Source organism: Lissotriton vulgaris, chromosome 6, assembly GCF_964263255.1.
Source record: "Lissotriton vulgaris chromosome 6, aLisVul1.2, whole genome shotgun sequence".
Lineage (NCBI taxonomy): Eukaryota > Metazoa > Chordata > Amphibia > Caudata > Salamandridae > Lissotriton > Lissotriton vulgaris.
In genome coordinates this window covers 1,440,255,817-1,440,279,609 of record NC_141694.1, presented here as the reverse complement: position 1 = coordinate 1,440,279,609, position 23,793 = coordinate 1,440,255,817, and the positions used below count along the sequence as shown (strand labels likewise).

The 23,793-nt window shown below is 42.5% G+C and overlaps 1 protein-coding gene across 2 annotated transcripts in view; it reads left to right on the top strand.

Annotated features, from left to right (window-relative positions):
- Positions 1-16,269, top strand: part of LRP11 (LDL receptor related protein 11) — a 235,231-nt gene extending 218,962 nt beyond the window's left edge. For both annotated transcript variants that reach the window (XM_086927567.1, XM_086927568.1), the window contains one exon: positions 12,140-16,269. In XM_086927567.1, the coding sequence (XP_086783693.1) occupies positions 12,140-12,294 (155 nt within the window). In that variant the 3' untranslated portion in view covers positions 12,295-16,269. The remainder of the gene's footprint in view (positions 1-12,139) is intronic.
- The last annotated feature ends 7,524 nt before the right edge of the window (positions 16,270-23,793 follow it).

The window sequence follows — 23,793 nt, the reverse complement described above, 5'->3', positions numbered from 1 at the left end:
GATTTAGGGACATGTGAAGAGGCACTGCAATATATGGACCAAACTGATCTCCCGACTCTGTCCGTTGAGGACGCAAATACCATGGACTCCGATATCACTCTCGACGACATCTCTGAGGCACTGGCCAAACTGCGACCGGGGGAAACACCAGGCCCCAATGGCTTCCCAGCCGAATTCTTTAAACGAACGGCTGACCTTGTAGTGAAACATCTGAAGGGTCTATATGAGGATGCCCTCCGGGACGGAAGGCTCCCTCCTGACCTGACCATGGCTACCATTGTCCCTATACACAATGACGGCAAACCAAAAGAATTTTGCGAGTCCTACCGTCCCATCTCATTATTAAACTCGGAAACGAAGCTACTGGCCACTATCCTGGCGATGAGATTGCGACTGGTGATATCGCAGCTGATCCACCTTGATCAGACTGGATTTATACCAGACAGGGCTACCAGACTGAACCTTAGGCGCACTCACAATTGGCTGCAAGAGGTCCAGGACAGAGAAGACCCGCACTGGTTCCTGTCCCTGGATGCGGAAAAGGCCTTCGATGCAGTACATTGGCCGTTCCTGGAGGGCGTCCTACAGAAATTCGGCTTCGGACCGAAATTCCAGAAATGGGTACAACTGCTGTACACTGAACCGAGGGCCAGGGTGAGAGTAAACGAGTCCTCTCGCGGGAATTCCAAATACGAAGAGGGACCACACAGGGGTGCCCCCTCTCCCCACTCTCGATAGAGGTCCTGGCGGCCAGAATTCGCCAGAACCCAGACATCAGGGGATTTCAACGGACCGAAGGAGATGTTAGCGAGGAAAAGATCTCACTATATGCGGATGACGTACTTCTATATATAACTTCACCGGAGACGTCGATCCCGCAGCTATTTCACGAACTAGAAATGTACGGCGACCATAATGTACGGCAACCATGCCGGATACCGAATAAATTGGCATAAGTCGGTCTTATACGACCCAGCAGGGAGAGATGCATGGTCGGACCTTCCAGACGGGCTGCTCACTACTACAGAGGGCATTCAGTATTTAGGGGTCTACCTCACTCTGGATAGACATATTTCATACACCCGTAACATTGAGCGTATCATGGTGAACTCCATTGCAGATATGGACCGCTGGAGACTACTCCCACTCACCCTCCTAGGCCAAGCGGCTATCTACAAGATGATTATTCTCCCCAAGTACTTGTACGCCCTTCAAAATGAGTAGTATCCCCTCCCCCCAAAAGTCTTCCCCAAGATACACGTGGACCTACGTGCCTTTGTATGGCTGGGTAAACAACCTAGGGTGGCCCTGAGCACCCTACAGAGGCACCAATATAGTGGGGGGATTTCGCTCCCGAATCTGGAAGCATATTACTGGGTGGAACATCTGGCCCCGATCAACGAATGGATTCACGCACAGGCAGACCATCCCTCTTATGCACTAGAGCGCCACAAACTAGCACCCAGATACATCCTTTCCTATCTATATGGGGGACATGGCCAGAAACGTCTTCTACCGGCAACCGAAATTACCCTTGTAGCCTGGAGGGCATCCACGAAACGCATGGGGTGGGACAGGAAGCCAACAAAAAAAACACCAATCTGGCACTGCACGTGGCTGACGGAGCTCCACAAATTAACGGGTTACAGGAGGTGGGACGACATAGGGATCTCTACGTTGGGAGATGTAATTGCCAAAGGGCAACTGAAAACATTTGCGGCCCTGACCACGGAATTCGGCCTACACCCCACACAGAGGTACAAATACACTAGATTTAAACATGCATGGGGGTCCAGAATATCGACACCGTAGACCTGGCAGAATTCGCCCCACTTGAAAGCAGGCTCCTACAGGAACACATCCAGTAGAAGGCGGTATCTCTAACTTATAAGACCCTCACGAATAACATGTTGGGGGACTTGGCCAAGCTTCGACAACAATGGGAGGCGGACGTGGGAGACATGGAGGACATTGATTGGGAACTGGTCTTAACACATCCCAGAGAGGTGGCAGTTAAATCTCGACTCCGCCTTATCCAATTTAACGTATTACATAGAACCTACTTTGATAGAGTGAGGCTCCAGAAGATGGGGAAGACAGACAATGCTAAATGACTGCGATGCCAGGACCCCAAGGGGGATTTCTTTCATGTCCTGTGGTCATGCTCTAAAATACAGGGGTACTGGTCAGATGTTTTTACGGAACTGTCAGCAGTACTGGAGAGTCAATTACAGGCTGACCCCAAGCTAGCTCTATTGGGCATGACAATCAATGTGGATCTTCCACGCCCTCTGCTGACCTTCCTGGTGCTGGCCTTAGTAGTGGCCAAAATGGACATTGCGAAATATTGGGGGGTGCACCGGAGATACCACTTCTGGAAGAATGGAGGGGAGGCCTAGATATGTATATGGCGGCTGAGAGAGTTACATACAAAGCAAGGGGGTGTCCTAAGAAGTTCCGAAAAGTGTGGGTGAAATTGAGAAGCTATCACAGACTGGATGCCGGACTATAATGGTTCATTACGAGAGGCGCATATTGGAGGACAAAGAGATTTTATGATAATTGTAATGTTGATGATACTATGGAGAGCCCACCTTGTGATCACTTTTGTATGTAAACTGTATGCTTCAATATGGATTATGAATGGGGGGGACGGCGGGAGTAGGGGGGAAATACAAAGTGCACTTTATTGTAGAGATGACTGCAATGTTCAGTTCTTGGAGAAAAATGCTAATAAAAACGGTTTAAAAAAAAAAGATTGTGATGATGTGCGGTTCGGATACAAGAAATGGATTGGGGCCAGTCAGCACTTACATTCAAACTTAAAAAAAGTCTTGAATTAAAATGTCTCGGAAGGTAGCTGTTAAGTGGGTCAAACCTGCAGGAGTGTCCGAGGAGGGAGTGTCACTGTTGCATGGCTTTGGAACAAAGCCACAATGAAGATTTTTACCCTCTGAATGACTCTTCGGCGAAATAGAAGTAAAAAAATCTCCGGCGAGGCAGAAGGCTTTAGCCGAAAACAGTTCCACGAGGTTGGATACCCCTTCAGCAAAGGACCACTAAAATTGATTTTCTGCTTTGGAGTGGAATGTAGCAGGAGAAGTCGCAAAGTCAATTCAAATGGCGATGTACCTCAGGCAGAAAGGTGAGCAGGGTAATCCCAGTCCTCTCCTGGCTCTCAGAGCACCTTTTGGCCAAATTTTGTTTTAAGTCCTCAGTTTTGGAAATTGGCCATCTGGGTACCTTTATCACCACAACCAAGGGTCCAGCACTGGCAGGACACCTCTTTGGGTTCAGGACTCACTCAGACTAGATCCAGTTGAGGATTCAAGATGTTGGGTACCTTTCTATGTCTCTATGGCTCAGAAGAGGAGGCCATCAAACTAGTTTTTGGAGTCAAATCTAATAGTCCTGGTTGCAGATGAAGATGCAGGGCTCAACAGTAGGGCTGGCCTCTAAGGGTTCAAGTCAGGCTTTAGGCAGCAAAGCAATCCTCTAAGGTACAGCAGCAGTCTTGCAGAGCAGCAGGCAGTCCTCAGAGTCCTTCCATGGGTCCAATAGTGAACTGAAGAGTGGTTCTGAAGGTCCTATTCCTATAACCTGGTGGCCTTTGTCTGGAAAGTGGGAGAAGCTTCTGTAAAGGTTCTTTGAAGTGCTTGGAATGTCTTGTCTCCCCTGCCCTGGTCCAAGTCTGGCTGAAGTGACAATGCAGGGTCTTGAGTCCCATTTTTGTGGAGACAGGTCACTGCCTATTCAGGTGCAAGTGTGGTTGTGCTCAGCTCCCCACCCCAATCCTGCCAGTTAATGGCCTATTGAGGCACAATTAAGCCCTCGATTGTGTGATAGTCTGGGTGAACTTCACAAAGGCTGTCTGCTGCACCCAGTCATATGGTCCAAAACAGGCTGCAGGTACAAAGGGGCCAGGACAGAAAAATGGCAACTTTCTAAAAGTGCGAGTTTTAAAATTGTAATGAAAAGTCTGACTTTATCGTTAAAGAGAGTATATCATTACAATTTCATAGGTACCAAACATTAGATATCTACCTCCTCTCAATTAGGAATTACAGCTTATTAAAAGTAAAACTGAAAAGCACATGTCCAGCCTTTTAATATCACAGCACCTAGCCTATGGGCTAAGGGTAGATAGTTCCCGAGCACAAGAAGTCTCCATAAAGTCTTTAGAGAAAATAAAGATACTTTCAATAGTCCAAAAAGTCAGTTCCTTTTTTATTTTTCTTTATCTTTTCTCGTCATACATCAGAGAATTCTTCGTAAGTATTCATCAAGTTCACATCAACGTAGCCAATGGAAAAACCAATGCATATGGGCTACCTAGCGCCTACCTTAGGAGAGGCTAATATGTAATAAAAAGGGAGCTTAAGGCTTTTCAAGGGGGTTTACGGCAGTCAACTTGGCATTGCGACATTGCATTTAGGCTGCAATGGCAGACCTGGTACATGTTTTAAGGTTCTATTTAAAGGGGTAGCGCAATATGTGCTGCAGGCCCACTGGTAGCATTTAATTTACAGGCCCTGTGCATGTGGTATACAACTCTATAAGTGCCTTATATGCAAATTAAATATGTCAATTAGGTTTATGTCAATCAAACCATGTTTAGGGGAGTAAGCACTTGGACTTGAGCCCAGGTTTGCGATGGGAAAGTGCACAGAGTCCTAAAGCCAAAAAAACGAATTTCAACAAAAATGGGAGGCAGGTAGGCAAAAAGTTTGGGGGAAGACCACCCTAAGGCTGAACGGTCTAACAAGAATGAATCTCAAACAGGGAATTTTTGTCTCAGAACGAAAGTTTGTAAGGGTTTTGGCACCTTACAGACTTTATGCTGTTGTTGTTAGAAATCTTCTTTATAGTGCCTTACTCTCCGCTGCATAGCTAAGTACAGGGACAAAGTGCTGTGGATTATTAAATAATCGTGCATTTGAATGAAGGTCTTTCTTGAACCAAGTCCCTCTCAGATTGCTTTTTCAAATTTCATCAAAATATAAAAAGGCAGGTTCAAAGGGTGCTTAAAAAATAGAAGACAAGGAAAAAATATAAAGATATGCATTGTCTCTCTATTTTTAAAATGCATTTTACCATACGTTCTATACAAAGATCTGAGGAGTGTGTCATAGTTCATTTTAAATTGACTGATGTGGAGTAGTAGGACTACTAATGTGAAATACCATGCTCGACAGTGCAAAGCAATATAGGTAATATACCTACAGTTAGACCCGGGATCCCTGGTTGGCTGAGGTAGGTACCTTAGGCCAAGTAGGGACCCGTGTTCCAACGTCCAGGAAAAGAAGGTCACCTCGGTAGCTTGGCACAAGCAGCCAGGCTTATCTTCAAGGCAAATGTGTAAAATATTCGCAACCACGCTCACAATAATCCAATGACGACACCACAAATAGACTCCATACGAGTTTAATGAAACGAGTATTAACTTTATATAAAAAGATATACGATAAGACCACATGATCTAAAATCAACATATGATGTTGTGTAATATTTCTCCTGGCCGGTTGTTAGGCCAGCCAGCCCTTGTTCTGGCGATGTTCGTAATGCTAGAATCAGGCACTTTTACAATGTAAAAATACTGTAACGCGTAATGTAGCAATCAGACACTGCAATGAAAACAATGCAACCCGTAACACAACAATCAGGCACTTTGCAAGGAAAAATAATGCAATGCGTAATACAACCACCAGATATGTCGTTCTGCAAAAATAAGGCAGTGCGTATAGACTAACCAGGTAATTCTTTATGCAGGAATAATGCATTGCGCAATACGCTAATCAGGTAGTTCGTTATGCAGAAACTAGGCAATGCGTCATACGACAATTCGGTAGTTCGTAATACAGAAATGATGCAATATGTAATACGTCAGTCAGGTACTCCGTTCTGCAGAAATGGAATACCACGTAGTACACACAGGCCCCGATCACCGGGCCTTAGGCTGTCTCTCCACCTCTACTTCTGACCTGCAGTCATCCTTTCACAGTTGCCCCCAACACAGTACGATGTAATCCCAAAGTGCAGCTTCGCCCCTGTACCACCACTCCCTTGGCAATAGGGGCCGCGATACGAGCCAAAGCAGAGGCTCGCACTGCCAACACGGGAGAGAGACTGAGAGTGTCTCCCTCCATGCCCGCTCCATGCCCCAGGAGTCGACAGCCGTTACCTGGGGAACGCGAACCCACTCTCCTCTCCTCATCCAACGGCTGGGCCTCCAATGCAGCTTTGTGCAATGGCTCGGCCCGGCAACTCAGCTCCCCCGGGTCTGCCGGTCCGGGCCGCTTCACTTACGAAGATCTCAGGCTGCCACAAAGCGCACGCACACAGCGTAGCTGAGTCTTCCTTCACTCCGGGTGCACGATCACCGGGCACTCCACACACAGGTCTCACGTTGCACGAACATCACGTGCACAGCGTCGCTGAGACTCACTTTACTCCGGTGCACACGATAACACAGCAAATCTTTGTGAAAGTCTCCGGTGCACAAGGCACCCGCACACTGCGGCGATGAGACTCACTTGGATTTAGGTGCACACGATCACTGGACAATCCTCACAGTGGGGTTCAGGCTGCAGAGCGCACACGCTCACAGCGTCGATGAGACTCACCTCTGATCCGCACACCTGACCCTTGTTTAGACACCACGTATCCACTGTTCTGAAGGATGCTCCAAGTCTCACCACTGCCAAAGCCTGGAACACCCTACACCTCTGCACTTCTCCGTCGCTGAACCACTTCAGGTAGGGACATAAACCTGGCTCTTTGACTGATACCTGCAGCACAGTACCTTGATAGATCTGGGGTGATTCTCTATGCTATACTAATACCACATGATTGATTGCTTGACTCACAGACCCACACAGGTACTCACAGATACACTCAAAAGGTACTCGTGCACCTACTCAGACTCAAACAGACACTCACCTTCCTCACACACCCACTCTCAAAAGTGACAGGCTACTGTTAAGATCAAAAATAAAAAAAATATAGAAATTCTCTGAAAAAAACAAAGGTTACAGGGACGTGTGAGTTAGGAAATAGAATTAAAGAAACCCTTAGGAATACACTGGAAAAAACAATGGTCTCTGGGACATTATAGTTGGGCTTAGATTTTACCCGTACAAACCACTAAAATTCAGACCAATGTTCCCTCTAATTTTCTTTCTCTGTGTGGGGCAATAAAGATGCTTTGTGCACTGCAACTAAGGCTGCGTGCACTGAAGATAAGCAAATACTTAGCATACACGCATGTGCGGTGTGCAAGCTACCAAAATCGGTGGCCTAATACGGCTGCCATGGGCCCTAATACGAACCAGTAAAAAAATAACAACCCCTAACACTCACACACTCCTCTGGGTTGGTATTAAAAGACACCCATTACTGGGGCGCAAAGGGCTCCTTGCACCCTCTGGGCATAGGTACCACTGCATCTTGTGTTCTAATCATTCTACCTATAAATCCTCTCTATTTCTTATCTCCATGCTACTATTATCTCCTCCTCTCACCTTTTCGCATCTCTTTCCACTTCCACTTGATCTTCTAGCTTGTCCTTATAGCCTTCCTCCCTTTTTAGCCTTTCTTTTCTCCTTGCTCTTCCTTACAGTCACACTTTTCTTCCTCTATTTCTGCTCTGCTCCACTTTGTCCTACTCTTCTCACTCCCACAAAGTTTCTCTAATCTCCCTATAATCGCTCATTTCACCCTCAAGTTGTCAAATCTTTATCTTTGACTGTGCTTTTCTCTCATTGTGCTCCTCTCCTTGGCACCGACATCCTTGTATGCCACGTCTTGGTCAACCTATCCCCTTTAGTTTGTTTTTTCCTTTCCTTCTTTCTTTCCATACCATTTTCCTTTCCTTTCTGTGTTTCACTCCCCTTTCTTTATTTTCCTCTCCCTTTCGTGCTTTCTATCTCACTTCCATATCTCATCCTCTCCATACATGTTTCCTTTTCTCTCTACACTCATATCTCCCCTTTTCCTCACACTCCCAAATCGTTTTTCCTCTCCATCTCTCTATTATTTCTGTCCTTCCTACTTTTCTAATTTCCTATCCAGTACCTTTTCTTACTTTCCAATCCCTGTTCTCTTTCAATACGAAACCTGTCTACAGAAATTTGCCACGCTCAATGCCAGACGCAAATCCTTTTTCCCTCATGCTTCATTGGCCCCTTCTCTGTGGCATCGTCATTGCCTTCTGATTTTGCACAGTAAAGCGACAATTGCTCTGCATTGGTCATTTGGTAACCTTATATCAGCTTGCAATACACAAATCATCCTCATAATATTGACATGTACCTGTTTAGAGATTCTGATCCAGATCTATTAACTCTGTGTTTGCATCACAAAAGTGACACACACCCAGCACCTAGTGTTGTGGTTGGATTTACTTCCCAAGGCACATCATGATTTGTGTAGGTAAGCTTCCCACTGTAACGCAAAGTAGCACTATGCACTAAATTGTGGTACTTTGCATCAGGGGCATACCATTGGCAGTATATGGGCAATCCCATGCTACCGTCCAAGGATTTGGAGGCAAAGCCCTACCTAATAACATTTATAGATGGGGAATTGAGCCAAAAAATGATGTCCCCTCAAGGCAGGTGTAACAGTGGAGTAATTTTTAAAAAGTCTCAATAATTTTCAAACTTTGCAATTGTGATGCACTTTACAGCACAGATGCAGTGAAAGATGTCTTAATGGATATTTTTTGTAATGGAAGGATCCCAATCTAGTACAAAATCTATGCTTGACAGAATGGTCACATCCTTGTACTAAGGTCAGGCACTGGAATTATAAGATATTGCATCCATGGCCTTTTCTGCATGAGAATAGAGTTTCCACATGTACCACATAATCCATCATCTGCTGTATAATGTGCAGATTGTAATCCTTGAGCATTGCTTCTAGCTTGAATGGATACAAATTTACTAAAACTGCCTATATTGAAGTGAAGTGGGAGACCCTTCGCAAAGGTTGACTGGTCACCTTTCTGTTGCTTATTGTTATATTGGATGTTAAATTGGTACTAATGAGGAGACGCATTTTCCCAGTTAGTGTTAGCATATGTGAAATGTCAAAATACTAAAGTAATGCTATCACAAAATGTGCAGCATTACGCTTCATAGCTTGCCTTTTCTTGCGCATAATTCAACCCTGCTGCATAATTTGGTCCTCTCCTGGCGCATATTTTCAGTGGCCTGTACTATGGCAAAGGCAAAGGTGGGCTAAACAACAAATTAACAGGGACAGATGAGCCAAGGGTCCACTATGGCTTTTAAGAATCCATACACAAGTAAAGCCTAGAAAATATGTGGTTTGTCAATCGTGCAGCACAGGTTATGTTAGACTATAGTAAACTATCGGAAGCACCTCATCTTAGAACATCAGATTATGTGCAAAGTATTTATTAAACATGAAAATAGAATCATTCCTTCTCCCCCACCATCTCCCCGCAAAAGACAGTGCTATTAGTGAACTAAAAGACAAGTCAGGGGTTATGTGCACCCATATGTGGCCTTCGTTAAAATTATAGACGGAGCAAATTTCTTTTGTACACTGCAAAGCCTGAATTCATGTATTTGAAGATGCATTCTTTATGATGATGAATAAAAAAAGAGGATCAGTTTAAAAGTATTTGCCTCTTCTTTAAGATTAAAGTTTAATGGTTTGTTTTTTTTACAGTTTTTTTTAGCAATTACGACTGGAAAGTATTGGAGCTCTTTGCTTGAGCATTAAGACTGAATCCTGTTTTCAGCACTGGCTTTAGCGCTGGTGATGCCCAGTGTGACACTGTTTGTGGAGCGGCCAGTGACCACCTCTGCCAGAGATTCCCTCACTGCATTTACTAGTTTTATAGCGCCACTCATATCAGTGAAGGGTGTCAGAGCACTTTACATCACACACACATTCCACAGAGACAATCCATCATATGTGTGTAATCAGGGTATAGGAAACGTTACATGAGACCGAGGATTACAAGGTGTACCAGTTACAAGTCATCCATACTAGAAGGCAGCATAATTTAAGAGTGCTTGGTGTGGAGAAGTGCAAGCTGAGGACTTAAAACGTAACATCATGGTTGGGGGGTTCTCTTTAATAATAACAATTGTTTTCTACCCAAACAAATCTTTTTTGCAACATTAGTAAAATGAAAGACTGGAGGGAAAACCATAATGCTCTAATATATACCTTGCAGTTTGCATGCAGCTCGTTGAGAACAGTTAATATCTTGCTGTTCTGTTTTAGGATTTTAACTTATAAACTGCAAGTAACTAAAGGATCCCTCTAACAAAAGCAGTAACCCACTGAGCTATCTTCATAATTACAATTTGGTGAATTGCATGGTACAGGTTATTTGCATCAGGCATATTAACTCTTTACGCTACCTGACAATGAGTTAAAACGTCTGCTAGCAAAACTCTGATCTCACTCCAGGAAGAACAGTAATCACTGGAGATATTGTAAAATGTTTGTTGTCAGGACCGAGGCAGCAGGTGCTTTTTTAAACTTTAATATACTTGCCCTAGAGCTGACCCTGAAATATTCCCCAGTTCCAGTGTCAGTAGACCTGGTGTAATGACACATCCACACCCTCTCATTGCTGTGTGAAACACATTCACATATGTATTGTTTCACCTTGCCTGCTTGGGGCCTCTCTGAACACTGGAAACAGCCCCTCTGTCATTTCATTGATTTATTGGGCCTCCGTGTGCGCTGCCCACTCTGGAAAGGGACGTTTTAACGCTGCCCTTTAGTTATGTATTCTGCTCCTCAATGGGAGAGTGCACTCGCACAGAGTGTCTGGGGGCTGTAAGAAGCAAGGTTGTGCGCGCGCACACATGCATAGCCTTGAGGGAACATAGCTCATGACATGGTCAGTGATTTCATTGATGACATCTCAAATGACATCACTGATTACATCATCCACAGAACCACTCACACGCCCACATGCCCACTCACACACCCATACAACCACTAACACACTCACAGATCCATACAACTACTCACACACCCAAACAACTACTCACAAACCCACTTACAGACCCAGACAACCACTCACACACCCCTAAAGCCACTCACAGACCCGTACAAGCACTTGCACACCCAAACAACAACATACGCACTCTCTTCTGTCTGTCACTTGGCCTCGTCGTTTAATGGCCTGTGTATCTCCAACTTGCTTTGTTCTTTCTCTTCCCACCATTGGTAAAATGTGCATTCCACATAGTTCCTCTAAGCAAAGGCTGGCTTACTCTTAGTTAGGTTTGGCTATTATTTTGAGCAGTGTTTGCAGCTATGATTTCCAGTAGTTGATTTCTGCTTTTGTGAGCTTCAGCACACTTTTCCTTAAGCCTTCTTACATCGGAGTAATATGTCTGTACGCCTTGTGGCCCATACTCAGCTGCTCCACCGCTCCTGAAGATAGGAGCTTACCTGGGGGAGCAGGTTTATATCCCGTCCTTCGTCCTGGCGATGGGTTGTCTCCCCATTGGGCCATTCGTACGGCGCGGGGGCCCCCATTGGCCGGGCGGGTTGGCGCCTCTCTGTCGGCTCTGGAGGGGGGGGGGGTGTTGTCCCGCTCTGGGGACGCTTTTGGCGGCAAAGAAAACCGGTTTTGTGTACGGGGGCACCACGTTGGTTATGGCGCCGGCCTCCTAGGCCCCCGTTGGGGGCTGCCTCCTCGATACTTCTCTGAGAAAGGCGACGGCACGTTCCAATGAGTATAAAAGTTTGACTCAACTCTCCTATTAGAGCAGCACGTTCTTCAGATGTTCCATCCTACTTTTCCAACTTCTCTGTGGTTTAAAGTGCAGGAAAGAACCAGTTGAGACTTTAGTGGGGTACACTGCATCCAGGCGTTAAAGTTTTCTATTTTCATACTTCGCATAAATATCTCTATTCTATCCGACCTGCTATGTGGACATCCCATGTGTTTACGGAAATAGGACTGGGCTAAGAACTACGTACTATTTGCACAATGACCACTTCATTATAATATTTTGCTTTTCACACTACACTCTGAGGCACAATTTAGCTGTAAAGGGGTTTAACCTGAAAGTGATGAAAGTGGCTGTGATGCCTGTGTGTCAGTGTTCTGATTTTTTCATATCTTCTCTTCTACTAGGTGCTGTGTTGCCTCTGGCCTTGGGCTTGGCCATCACCGCCTTGCTGTTGCTTATGGTAATATGCCGACTGCGGTTGGTAAGGCAGAAACTGAAAAAAGCCCGCCCACTAACCTCCGAGGAGTCTGACTACCTCATAAATGGCATGTACCTGTAGGAATCTCCATGTGGGTCTTCAACATTTTCTCTTTGACACGTTACCAATGTCTGGCTTTCCAGTGGCTGTCTAGCATCTACAGCTGTGGCCGCAGAGGCGACTTCAACCAGGTCTAAAGGAAAGGCCAAAGCCACATTAGAGACTAGTACTTTCACTTCTGCTCTACAGCCAAAACTGGACTATGTTGCGGTCTTCTGGAATTATGCAGCATGTTTGTTTCTGAGAAGAGGTTTGAAAGATAATAAAGTAAATCATTACCTGGACTGGAAACATTCCCATGTTAGCTTCGAATTTTATATTTTTTTTCTCAGGCTATCTCGAAATGACTCAAACACTCACCTGGCACTAGTTAAATGTAAGCTGATCCATTACCATACAGAGATGCGTTACCTGCAAGTACATACAATAATGCAACTTTTAGGAAGAAGGGTCCAGCATCATCAAGAAGCACTTTGTCTCCAAGCACTAAAGCTCAAAATTGAAGACATCTAGAATGAGCATTCGCTGGACATTACCTGCATGTACAGCTAGCCAAACGTAATGAAATAAAAAAAAATGTGGCACGATTCCAAAACTGTAAACGTTGTGATTCATCACTGCACTGCGGTGAGCGCGATCCACTCGGTGGGTCAGTGTGCCGATCAGTTCAGTGGGACTCAGTCCTTCGTCACTGTCCGCAGTCTTTTTTACAGGATTCGCCAAAGCACACACTAACATTATTAAGCACATTCTATGAGCTATACGTTGCGAATGTGCTAAAAAAAAACTTCAGAAAGTACAACGTTCACAATAGTTTTTATTGGTTGCTTTCAATTTTCCGATTCCCAATTTTCTCAAAAGCTGTTTTTTAATCAAAGTTCAGTCCGTACACTCTCCGAATTCTGCCGTCCATTGCCAGCTTGTATGAACGTTTGAGAATGGCACGCATATGTCCTTGAAATGCCTTTTTTGGTTTCAAACGGTAGGCTGTTGCAAAAGTGTGTCCATCACCGTACTGTGCACTACTCAGAGGGCAACATCCTAGCAGAAGACCTCAGTGCATCAAAGCAGGCCAGCAAGCCTACACGCGATGAAACTCACCTCGTGTTTAACGCCATTTTTGGTTTGGGCTTCTTTTTCAATTACACATGTATCAATGAGGGCTTTACTGGATCGAGAAAGGCCCCTAGGAAAAGCTGAACTGGCAGTAAATTGAGAAAAATGTGTTCCAAACTACATATATAACAGAATAATTGAATACTACTCAAATTTCACTTATCTGTTGTATCCAGAAAAAAAGTTAATGGGTAAATGTCGTAATATTTACATATTGTCTTGAAGTTCTTGATCATATCCACAGTATTTCGTGCAATTATTTCAACTATTATTGGTTTCATATCACCCCCTGAAGAATCTTCCTTTTCCAGGCTATTCCTACAAGCCTACTCTTTTATCAGAGTTTTCATTACTGTACATAAACCTGACAGCTTAAATAATTTGTTTTGTTGCATTTGTTCTACTGTATTCTCAATGATACTTTACACAACTGCTGTGAACAAGTTGGAAGCATGATTGCAACACAGTATTGTACAGAATTCAGCTACTCTACCAACCGTAGTAGTATTTCTTTATTTGAATTTGAATTTGATTTCATTTTTTTTGTTTTGCTGCCTAGCACCAATGCCCGCAAGCGTGCATCATGGTGCAAATATGCCTGTGTTACAGGCTGGATTATTTTTTGTGATGGAAATTATACTTGCCTGCGCAAAAACAATTCTAACAGGCAGTTTCCTCTTTCTATGTGAGAGGCAGAATGCATCATGCATAGAAAGAGGAAGTAACAAGGAAAAATAAACCTATTTCTCCTGGTTACTCCATGATTGGGGTGGCGTACCATTTGGCTGCAATTGCAGGTTTACTGATTTCAGTAAACCTGGGACTACTTCAAATTCCGTAGGTGGATGCTTTGCAATGCCCATGCTCCAACCTTGGGATGCCTACCACTGCAAATGTAGCGTTGTTACCTTTCTTCAAAGTTATGCAAGGCGGTTCAAATCGCCGCTTTCATGGCTTGATAAATCTTGCTTAAGCCTTTGTTTTGCACAACACAAGGACTGAGCAAAAGCTCAGTCATTCTGAGCCTGAATTTATGTCACAGGAAGTCCTACTGAACTCACTTTCTTGTAGGCTTTTAGTCACTTGATAGGTTACACTTTTGACCTCCTTGTTCAACATTAAGGTAACCGATAGAAAAGATGTGTTCCCTCAAAAACAGTGTTGATCCAAATTCATCTGAATGAGCTAATTTAATTGGTGTTTCCTAAAAGTGCAAAGAAATATTTGAATTTACAGTGACCTTTACTGTACTCATGAAATAGATTTTTGGGGACATAAGTAAATTAAAGATTTGAATAGATAGTTGCACTGTGTCTGCTGTCAGGGCTGTCTACTGTTTGGTTCTTTCTCCACATAGCCTAACTGAGACATCTCAATTGTCCCTCACTCATGTCCCTACATCTTTCTCAGGCAGCCTCTTAAATTAACCTTTCCTCTGAAACGGGAGATTTTTCCAGCTCCATGAACAGGATTGTAACATGTACTATACCCCATTTATAGTGCGGACAATGAGTTTGTTGCCTCGTGACAATTGGAAACAGACTTTATTTTAACTTCTAGATATTCAATTATTACATATCTGCCTTTTGAAATGAATCGTATTCCACCATCTCTTCCAGAATGAGTGCTGTTATTCTAACCAATACTGCTGCTAATGCAAGGCCCCCCGTTCCAAGTCTGGTGCAAGCCTTTATACCTGCGTAAACTTTGGTTTGCGCTTAAATAAGGATTCCAAGTTGGATACTAATTACAGTCGTTGCATATTTGCCTGCACGATTTTCACCAGGTAGAACTTTGTGAAACTTTTGCACACAAATAGCACAGTTTACTCACCTCGGAATGGGGACTAAGATACATTATTAGTGCATAATCCCCAAATTCTGAAGTTCATACATTGGAGTGACAAGCAAATGACGCATCTGGTAAATGCGGAGACATCGAGCAATCAATATGAGTGTGCAGTTTCTAGTTAGAATTGCACCCAATGGGAAATGAATGAGGGCAAAGACCAGTGGAGGCTCCTCTGCTAAGGCGTAGGGCTCTTCCGCTAAGCCAGAATAGTATCACCCCACTGCTTTCAGCAGTGTAAATAAAGGAAAAATAAAATGATAATAACTTGTAATCATTTCATATGTTTCTGCAGCAGCATTTTTGCTGGGTGGGGCTGCTCTGCCTTCAGAGCAGGTGGAGGAGTGGTGGGCACTCCGTAAGTGTGCAATGACTATTTGGCTGGCCCTCTTGGGCTGGCAAAATACCCATGCACACGTTGTATGTTCTCCACCCAGGCTGCATTACAGCCTGGGTTGAGAACATGCCCAGGCTCCCATTTCCTGGCTGGGCGCCAAACCATGGCACTCAGACCAATCACAATGCTGCATTGCAGCATAGTGAACGGTCAGGGTGCCTCCTTTTCTGGCCGAGTGGAGCGAAAACGCGGAGAGACGACGGAGGAGAGACACGACCCGGCGAGGAGGTACGTTTTATTTGTTTTCTTTACCCCCTCCCTCTGCCTCGCCACTCCCGATACGTGCCAGCCGCTACTGGCAAAGACATTAGTGAAACTCAGGATTAGGCTGAACACGTTATGCAGACAGATGCTGCACCTGCAAACTGTGGTGTCAAGGCCTATGTTGGGTGAATGTTTCATTGGTGTTGTGAAAGCATATATGTAAGTGGATGTTCTAAAAAAATCTTTTGAAAACTTGGCAAAGTAGTTTATTTTCAGGGTTGACGGCCGTGTGAAGATATATTTCGATAGTAACTTTTGTGTCTACCACTGTATCAATGTTTTATGAATTGTACACCTGCTACTGTTTTTTTTTCTTATGTCAAGTTGCTGCACAAAGGGTATTCTGAATAAAGTATAAGAAAGCAGAAGCATATGGTTTCCAGTATTGCATTTCTACTTCATTAAAACACATGTTGCTAAACATAGAGGCATGAAAAGAATGTACCTTTTATGCGGTGGAGCTCCACAGTGCACATATACAAAATGCAAATGTGCAGCACAACCTGGGTATTCATTTAGTTTCGGACGCCAGAAATGTCACGGTTGAGTGCTGGGACGGTGCTGCTGTGCATACGATAAAGACACTTCAAATTGTGCTAGAAAAATCCCCTCGATCTTAATTATTTAATTTTTTTAATCCACTCTATAGTTTTTCATGTTGAACAGAGACTTCAGCGATTTCTCACATCATTCCAAAGTGCATGGAAATATCGGATGCTTCTGCATTGTAACTTATTTTCCCCTCCAACTACATATTCAGTAGAACCAGTACCACAACAGAGACCTAGATTCCACGGTGTTGTGGATGAAACGAAGAGCTGCAGTGTGGAAGGAAATGGCCTTTATTTTTAAGCTGATACTGTGCCAGATGAGAGCCCAGAACCAAGTGTGAGAAAATATCCTTATTCCTTGACCCAGATGCCAAGAGCGGAAATAATTTGACCATTTCGTGGTTACAACGTGACTAATTCTGATTTACATTTCGTCCACTGTAAATAGGAAGCAGATACCCTAGAGAAAATGATAAGACACCCAGACCCTGCAGAGATGGCAACTTTTTGTGAAATTCATGACCAGTAGTGTGATCCCAGTCAAATGAGCACACATAATGCTAGTTAAGTGAGGCTGCAAAGGATATGAGTAAGATGATTGTGCGAGAGTATATTGGAAATTTATCAAATGTTCATTTTAAAACGTTCCTGTGACAAAGTCCTAAATCTGGAGAATTCACATATAGTTGAAAACACAGAAGAATTGCCATGGCAATGAGGGATTGTATTTGTTTGGGCTAGCTCCTCCAAGGCTTGGGCCTTTAATGACATCCACCTCCTGTAAAAGTACTGCTACAACCACAGCACTGATAGTTTTTTTTAGATCTTGATTCTCATTGGCCTTCACCTTCAAACCTACCCCAGTTTCACTTTTTCTTGTCACTTGCATGGAGCATGGACCAAGTACCACTTCCTGTCCACAGCCCGTATCCTTCCATTAGTCGGTTGCTTCTGGAGGTGCTTTTTTTTTTAAATTATTTTTTTTTTTGCTTTATGCACTCCATTAGAGTGCATGTGTTTACTGTCTGTCTGCCCCACTGTGCATCCTTGCTTGTACCATCCCCTACCCACCCTCCTCCCCTGTAGTTTCACTTTCTGTTAATATACCTAAAGGCTTCGGAGGCAAAGTATGCTTAGAGTAAAGAATATGAGAGAAGACCCCACAAGTTCCAGGGAACAGGGTACTTTAGACACTAGAAAGTCAAAGGGCTATCCCTGGAAAGGTTTGTAGATAGCAATACTAACACCCAACTTACAGTATTCCTATCTCATTCACTCATAGCATGTACTGAATCTATTGCTCAAATCACTGGTCACGAACTAGATTATAACGTTTACAGTCTTTTTATTAAAGAATATATTTTTTAAATTTCAGTATAGAGTCAATAGGATTCTACTGAAAACATTTAGCGTAAAAACATCTCATAGTAGAAAAGAAGATTTAAAAAAACATAGTAAAATTACACTTGTACAGCATATTAGAAAAAGAGGAAATACATTTCATAAATCATCAGAGATAATCATACAGTAATACACAAAAGAAACCCCCTATTGTAGATAGAGCACCTAATGTTGCTACAGATTATCAGATTCAATAGCCTTTACACAGATTCATTCACACTTCCAGTATTACAAAATGCAATATATCTAGAGTCTCCTGGGCCTTGGTACTCTGCTTAAAGTAGAACTATTCTACTACAATATTTTGAATCAGCCTCTAGCACATGTACAATCTTGTGTAAATTCGTGATGAAATGGTCTCGACCTTCTTTTCTGTATTAAGAGCCATTTCATAAATGTAATTTCCGCAATTCATTCAGCTGATATTTATATTTACATTATCTGAATGATACCACTGCTTGAAAGCGTACAGTATAATACTCATTTTCGTGTATCTATACCATTTCAAATGCATTTGATGTATTTTGGGGTGGCCTGGAAAACACATGCATACCTATATGTTTATATATTGCTTAGTATTTAGTAATGATGGACATTATACGTGGAGTGGGTGTTGTGATCGTATCTAGGACCCTAATTAAATATTCCCGATTTATGCCCTTATGTGGTTATAACAAATCATACCCTTATAAAGGCATGAGAATCATATACATATTTAGTAATAGCAAATGCAATCTAAATATGGCATGGCTACTTCCTTAGACTCCTAGAAAGTTCAACGAGTTCTTTCAACAAACCAAACCTCCAGCAACCTGGGAATTCCCCATGCTTTTGTTTTGATTTGTCCTAGAACTCCTGCGAGCACTGAAAGAACGGCCAGTTCTTAGTGACATCTTTTATTGACGTCTTATGTCCAACCTTACGTCAAACACGGCACCTTCCAGGTATAAATATACCAGCGTTTGCCTTAAGCAACACACAGTGGTTTGGAGCAGAGCGGCTATCTACTTATCCGAAGCCCAGCTGATGCGAGTGCCGAAGGAAGCTGTCCCTCCCATTTGAAGCACTGAAAGAGACGCTGTCTTTTTCTCCTGCCGGGAAAATCCAGCTCCAGGGTTTCCAGTCACCCTTGCGGGTTACTGGGAGATCGAGTCCTGAGAGCGAGATACAAGACCTCCTTCATTCTAAAATGCCTGTCTCTCTATTTCTCTGCACTCTGGTGAAACTAATTATGCACAATTGACTGAGTGAAATAGCTATCTATTGTTTTTGCACGACTCTGGAGATATACTTCTTATTCTGGGGAAGCAAAGTTGTCATGTTTATGCGGTTGTCAGAAGCTGAATCCCTTCTTGTCTAATCAGGGAAGTTCACTCCTCCCTGTTCATTCGAGAAAGTTTCTAGTGACCTCTGAGCTAGCTGGCAAACCTAAATTAAGTCTAACATATTCAATAGAGACCTAGTTGACCTCAGTCCTACGTCTAAACTATCGTTTATGTTATTCAATGCACAGAGCCTATTGGGAAAATCGGAACTACAGTACACTACACTACACTCCTGACTCAGTGTCCACTTCCCTAGGTTTATTAAGTCAAATGACTCTGCTCTCTGGCTTAGCTTTTTACTAGCTGTTCCCCAACATACCTGTCATTTAGATGCCCCCCTTTAGCCATGACATATCCCAGACCCTAATTAGACTAGCAAATACCTCAAAGTACTGCCTCTGAGACTGACTGCTCCATCATAACTGTTTTTTCAGAAATACCAGACTATCTCCTAAATGACCAACTCTGCCTCAGCCCTACTAGTCCTTCAGAAACACTTTCTCGCAAGTTACTGACTCTGCTCCAAATTTACTGCTCCTCCAGAAATACCACTTAGGTGGGCCTTGACCTTCACCCAGTAGTAACTACAAGCACTGGCAAAGCCAATATGTATCATCTATGAGAGGTCTATTGGCTTTGTCAATGTGGTTTTAGCCATTTTGTACTACCAAAGGTAGTAAATAAAAATGCATAATTGTTTAAGAACACTCAACCTCACTGTAGGAAAAGCTATGTAATCTGCATCATTAAGGACCACAAGTCCCACTAACCACTGCGAGCTGTGCACTCAGCACACGCCCCTTTGGAGGCTTGTTTGAATAAAAGGTCAAGAATTGTTAATGAAGCATATCGAGTGTTTTACTGCAGCCCATGAGGAAAGGGATGTTTCCCCGAAACGCGTCTGCCAGAGTGAATTTAGAGGAGTGGAAAGGCATGCTGAAATTGGAAGCCCAAAAGGCGGAGAACTGTTGTGTGCCTCTTAAATGCTTCGGGCACTTTGTTGAAATATTTGCCTGTACGGCAGCTTGGCCGTGAAGAGTGCACCGCCATAGGCTGACACTGGAACGCATCTGTCAGCCTAACGAGGCTCGGAAATCTGAACTTTTGGGACTCCCTGAGCACAGGACTCCAAATTTAAATATAACATGCCGGACTGCAACGCGTCGGGCAGAGTGAATTTAGAGGAGTAGAAAGGCATGCTGAAATAGGAAGACCGGAGGGCGGAGAACTGTTGTGTGCCTCTTAAATGCTTCGGGCACTTTGTTGAAATAAATGTATATATATGTATATGTATATGTCTGTATGTATATATATGTATATATGTGTGTATTTATGTATGTATATATATATATATGTATATGTGTGTGTGTATATATATATGTATGTATGTGTGTGTGTATATATATGTACATATATATATATATATGTGTGTGTTTATATATATATATATATATATATGTATATACATATTTATGTATATATATATATTTAGTTTAAAAACTCAATGTTTGATGGAACAATTCTTTTCTGACCAAGGTACAAATTATTTACAACTTGGAAGTGGTTTAAAATTGTCTATATAACGTATTCATACGGTTATAAACTATCCATTTCATTTAATGTATTTAAAACAGAAAGTATTTTTTTATGTCCATTTGCATATGTGAGCATTTGCACTTTAAAAAGAGGCTGAGTTTATGGCATCGTCATGTGACCAAGGCCGCAGGGACGGCCGAAACGCGTCATGGCAAGCTGTTGGGGTGAATAAAATTACAGAACTACAAAAAGTGATCCTTGCCTTGTGTTTCGCCAAGAAACGGTGGAGTGCTGCGAGGTATTGCAGAGATATTTATATGTGTATATATATGTATATATCCAATTACCGCTCCGGAGCTTGAAACCACCAAACGGAGAAAGACACGGACTCCAAAATTGACTTGCTCACTGCTGGCTGCAGTGACTTTTATTAAAGTTAGTGCGAGATGTCAGACCGGATGATGCGTTTCGGCTAACGTGTAGCCTTGCTCACATAACTTCGCTGCTCAGACAACTGAATTTAAATACATTAGTGTAGGTGATCACATGATTAATGGAACTACACAGGTAATAAAAAGTGAAAACATACTGCAATAAAAACTACAGAATAGTTTTCTAATTTATCATTCTGAATCAAATGCACAAACATTAAACATTAAACGCTCATTGTATTGACCCTTCATTGGTTTGGGCAATGCGAAGTTATTATCTATACCGATACATTTGTTGTCAAAATGAAAACATGAGATTTTAACAATTCCGTCAATAAGGCATTATTTCTTGTACAAATACAATTCTAATTTAAACATGGAATCAACCAAATTGTTTATAGGGTGCCTTGTGATCTTGTTATGTGCATATTCAATTGAAGGCTATACATTATAAATCTTAAGGTATCAAAATAATTTAATTTATATATAGTTGATCTCTAAGGAGTTGGAAAAACAAGATTTAAATCAATTCTATGCACAAATGCAGGAGATCTGTAGCCAACTACCTTGCAGGTATATCTTATAGTTAAGGCCTTACTTCGACCCAAATCAACTTTTCAATCAAAACATCCAATACCTATTGGTGCCCACAGTTTTATAACGCCTTAACTCAACAATATAATCGCAGTATGGAAAAACAATATGTGCAAAGTGATATTTATGTGCAAAAGCGTGTACTAATTTAAAAAAAGATTTTCATCATACTAAACCAACAAGTGTGTATCATACACGGAGTTGTGCTAGTTGAGAAGGATAGGCATAGTTAAATCTTCCATAAAGATGTCTATCACCACTTGGACCTATATAGGGTCACTTTACGAGGGTGAATGTTTGGCAATTTATAGGAAGACACTAGAATCAATCAACATGAAGGATTTTTTTGTCCAGACATAATCAAAAAATATAAAGAGAAATTGATATGGAAAAATTAAATTGGAAGAATTAAATCAAGAAAGGGTTAGGTATCAGAAAAGCAATAGATTGCTAACTCGAGATCTACAATCAATCTTAGTCATTATATTAGATCAATTGAGTTGGTATAAGCTTGTTACAGTGTGCAGAAAAATCATACAGCCCTAAATGGTACACCAATAATCCTGGGGTCATAGCCATGACTTTACAGAAAATTATGAATATCTTCACAGATATTTAACCCATTGGGCGTCTTTGAATTGAGTTTGAGAATATATTTAGTCTCAAGTATGTCGCAACCTTTTCTCGCGATCACCACCTTGTTTGCTCATGGGCACACAGTCAATGACAAAATATTGAAGCATGTTTAAATTACTGCTGTGTTCTTCATTAATGTGGCGGGCCACCGGATATGTACTATCCGAATTTACAGTAGCCCGAAGGTGCTGTAATATTCTTTGGTGGACTGAAAGCTTAGTGCTCCCCACATAGCGGAGTCCACAGCCACATTTTAACACATAGACCGCATGGTCTGTGCAGCATGCGTAATGTCCTTTCAGTTTTACCAGGACATTCGAAAAAGCCAGTAGTATATGTCTTGGTGTTAACACCAAACTTGCAAGCACGGCATGTATTGCATTTAAAGAAACCCAGGCTAGCTGTAAGCCAATTTTTGTTGATATCCAGTTCTGGGCTAGTTCTAACCAAATCACTGCGCATTGGTCTAGCTTTGCGATAGGTATGGTTAGGTCTTATAGGTAGTGTTTGTGCCAGGACCGTATCATTGAGTGCAATCGGCCATTGGGCATTGATAACGCCTTTTATTGCCTTTGCCGGTCTACTATATGTTGATATAAACCTACATGATGCCATGGTGCTGACTCTAGACTCAGCATTGGATGTATCTCCCACCGGTATCACTGCTTGTGTCAGGCTCCTGTCTTGTTGTGTGTTGAGCAGTTCATTCCTGTCCCTAGAGTTGGCCTTAGCTAATGCAGATTCCAACAACTTGGCTGAATATCCACGTTGCAACCGTCTGCTTTTGGCTGCTTGTTGCGCTGTTGTCATAACTATGGTGGTACTACAAGCTCTTCGTATTCTTAAGAATTCGCCATATGGCAGGCTAGTGATGGTATGTTGTGGGTGAAAGCTAGAAGCATGTAGCAAGGAATTTCCTGCTGTGGGTTTGCGGTACAATTGTGTGGTGATCTTGTTATTCTCAATGATTACTGCAATATATTGTTGAAATAAATGTATATATATATGTATATATATGTGTGTGTATGTATGTATATATATATATATATATATGTGTGTATGTATATGTATATGTATATATATATATATGTATATATATATATATGTCTGTAGGTATATATATGTGTGTATTTATGTTTTTATGTATATATATGTTATGTTATGTTATAAAACGCTTATATAGCGCATGGCTACCCCAGCAACGAGGCGTCCCAGCGCTTGCAGACAAGCCCAATTACATAACACCCAGAGGGATATGATAAAGTACCTGCTCAAAAGGAGCCCTAGATAGAAGAAAACAGCCAAGTTTTAGCATGTTTTCGAAAATGAAGGTGATTAGTGATGGAGCGCACATCCAGAGGGATAGAGTTCCAGAGTTTTGGAGCCAGGAACTTAAAAGATCGGCCTCCAGCTCTGCACTT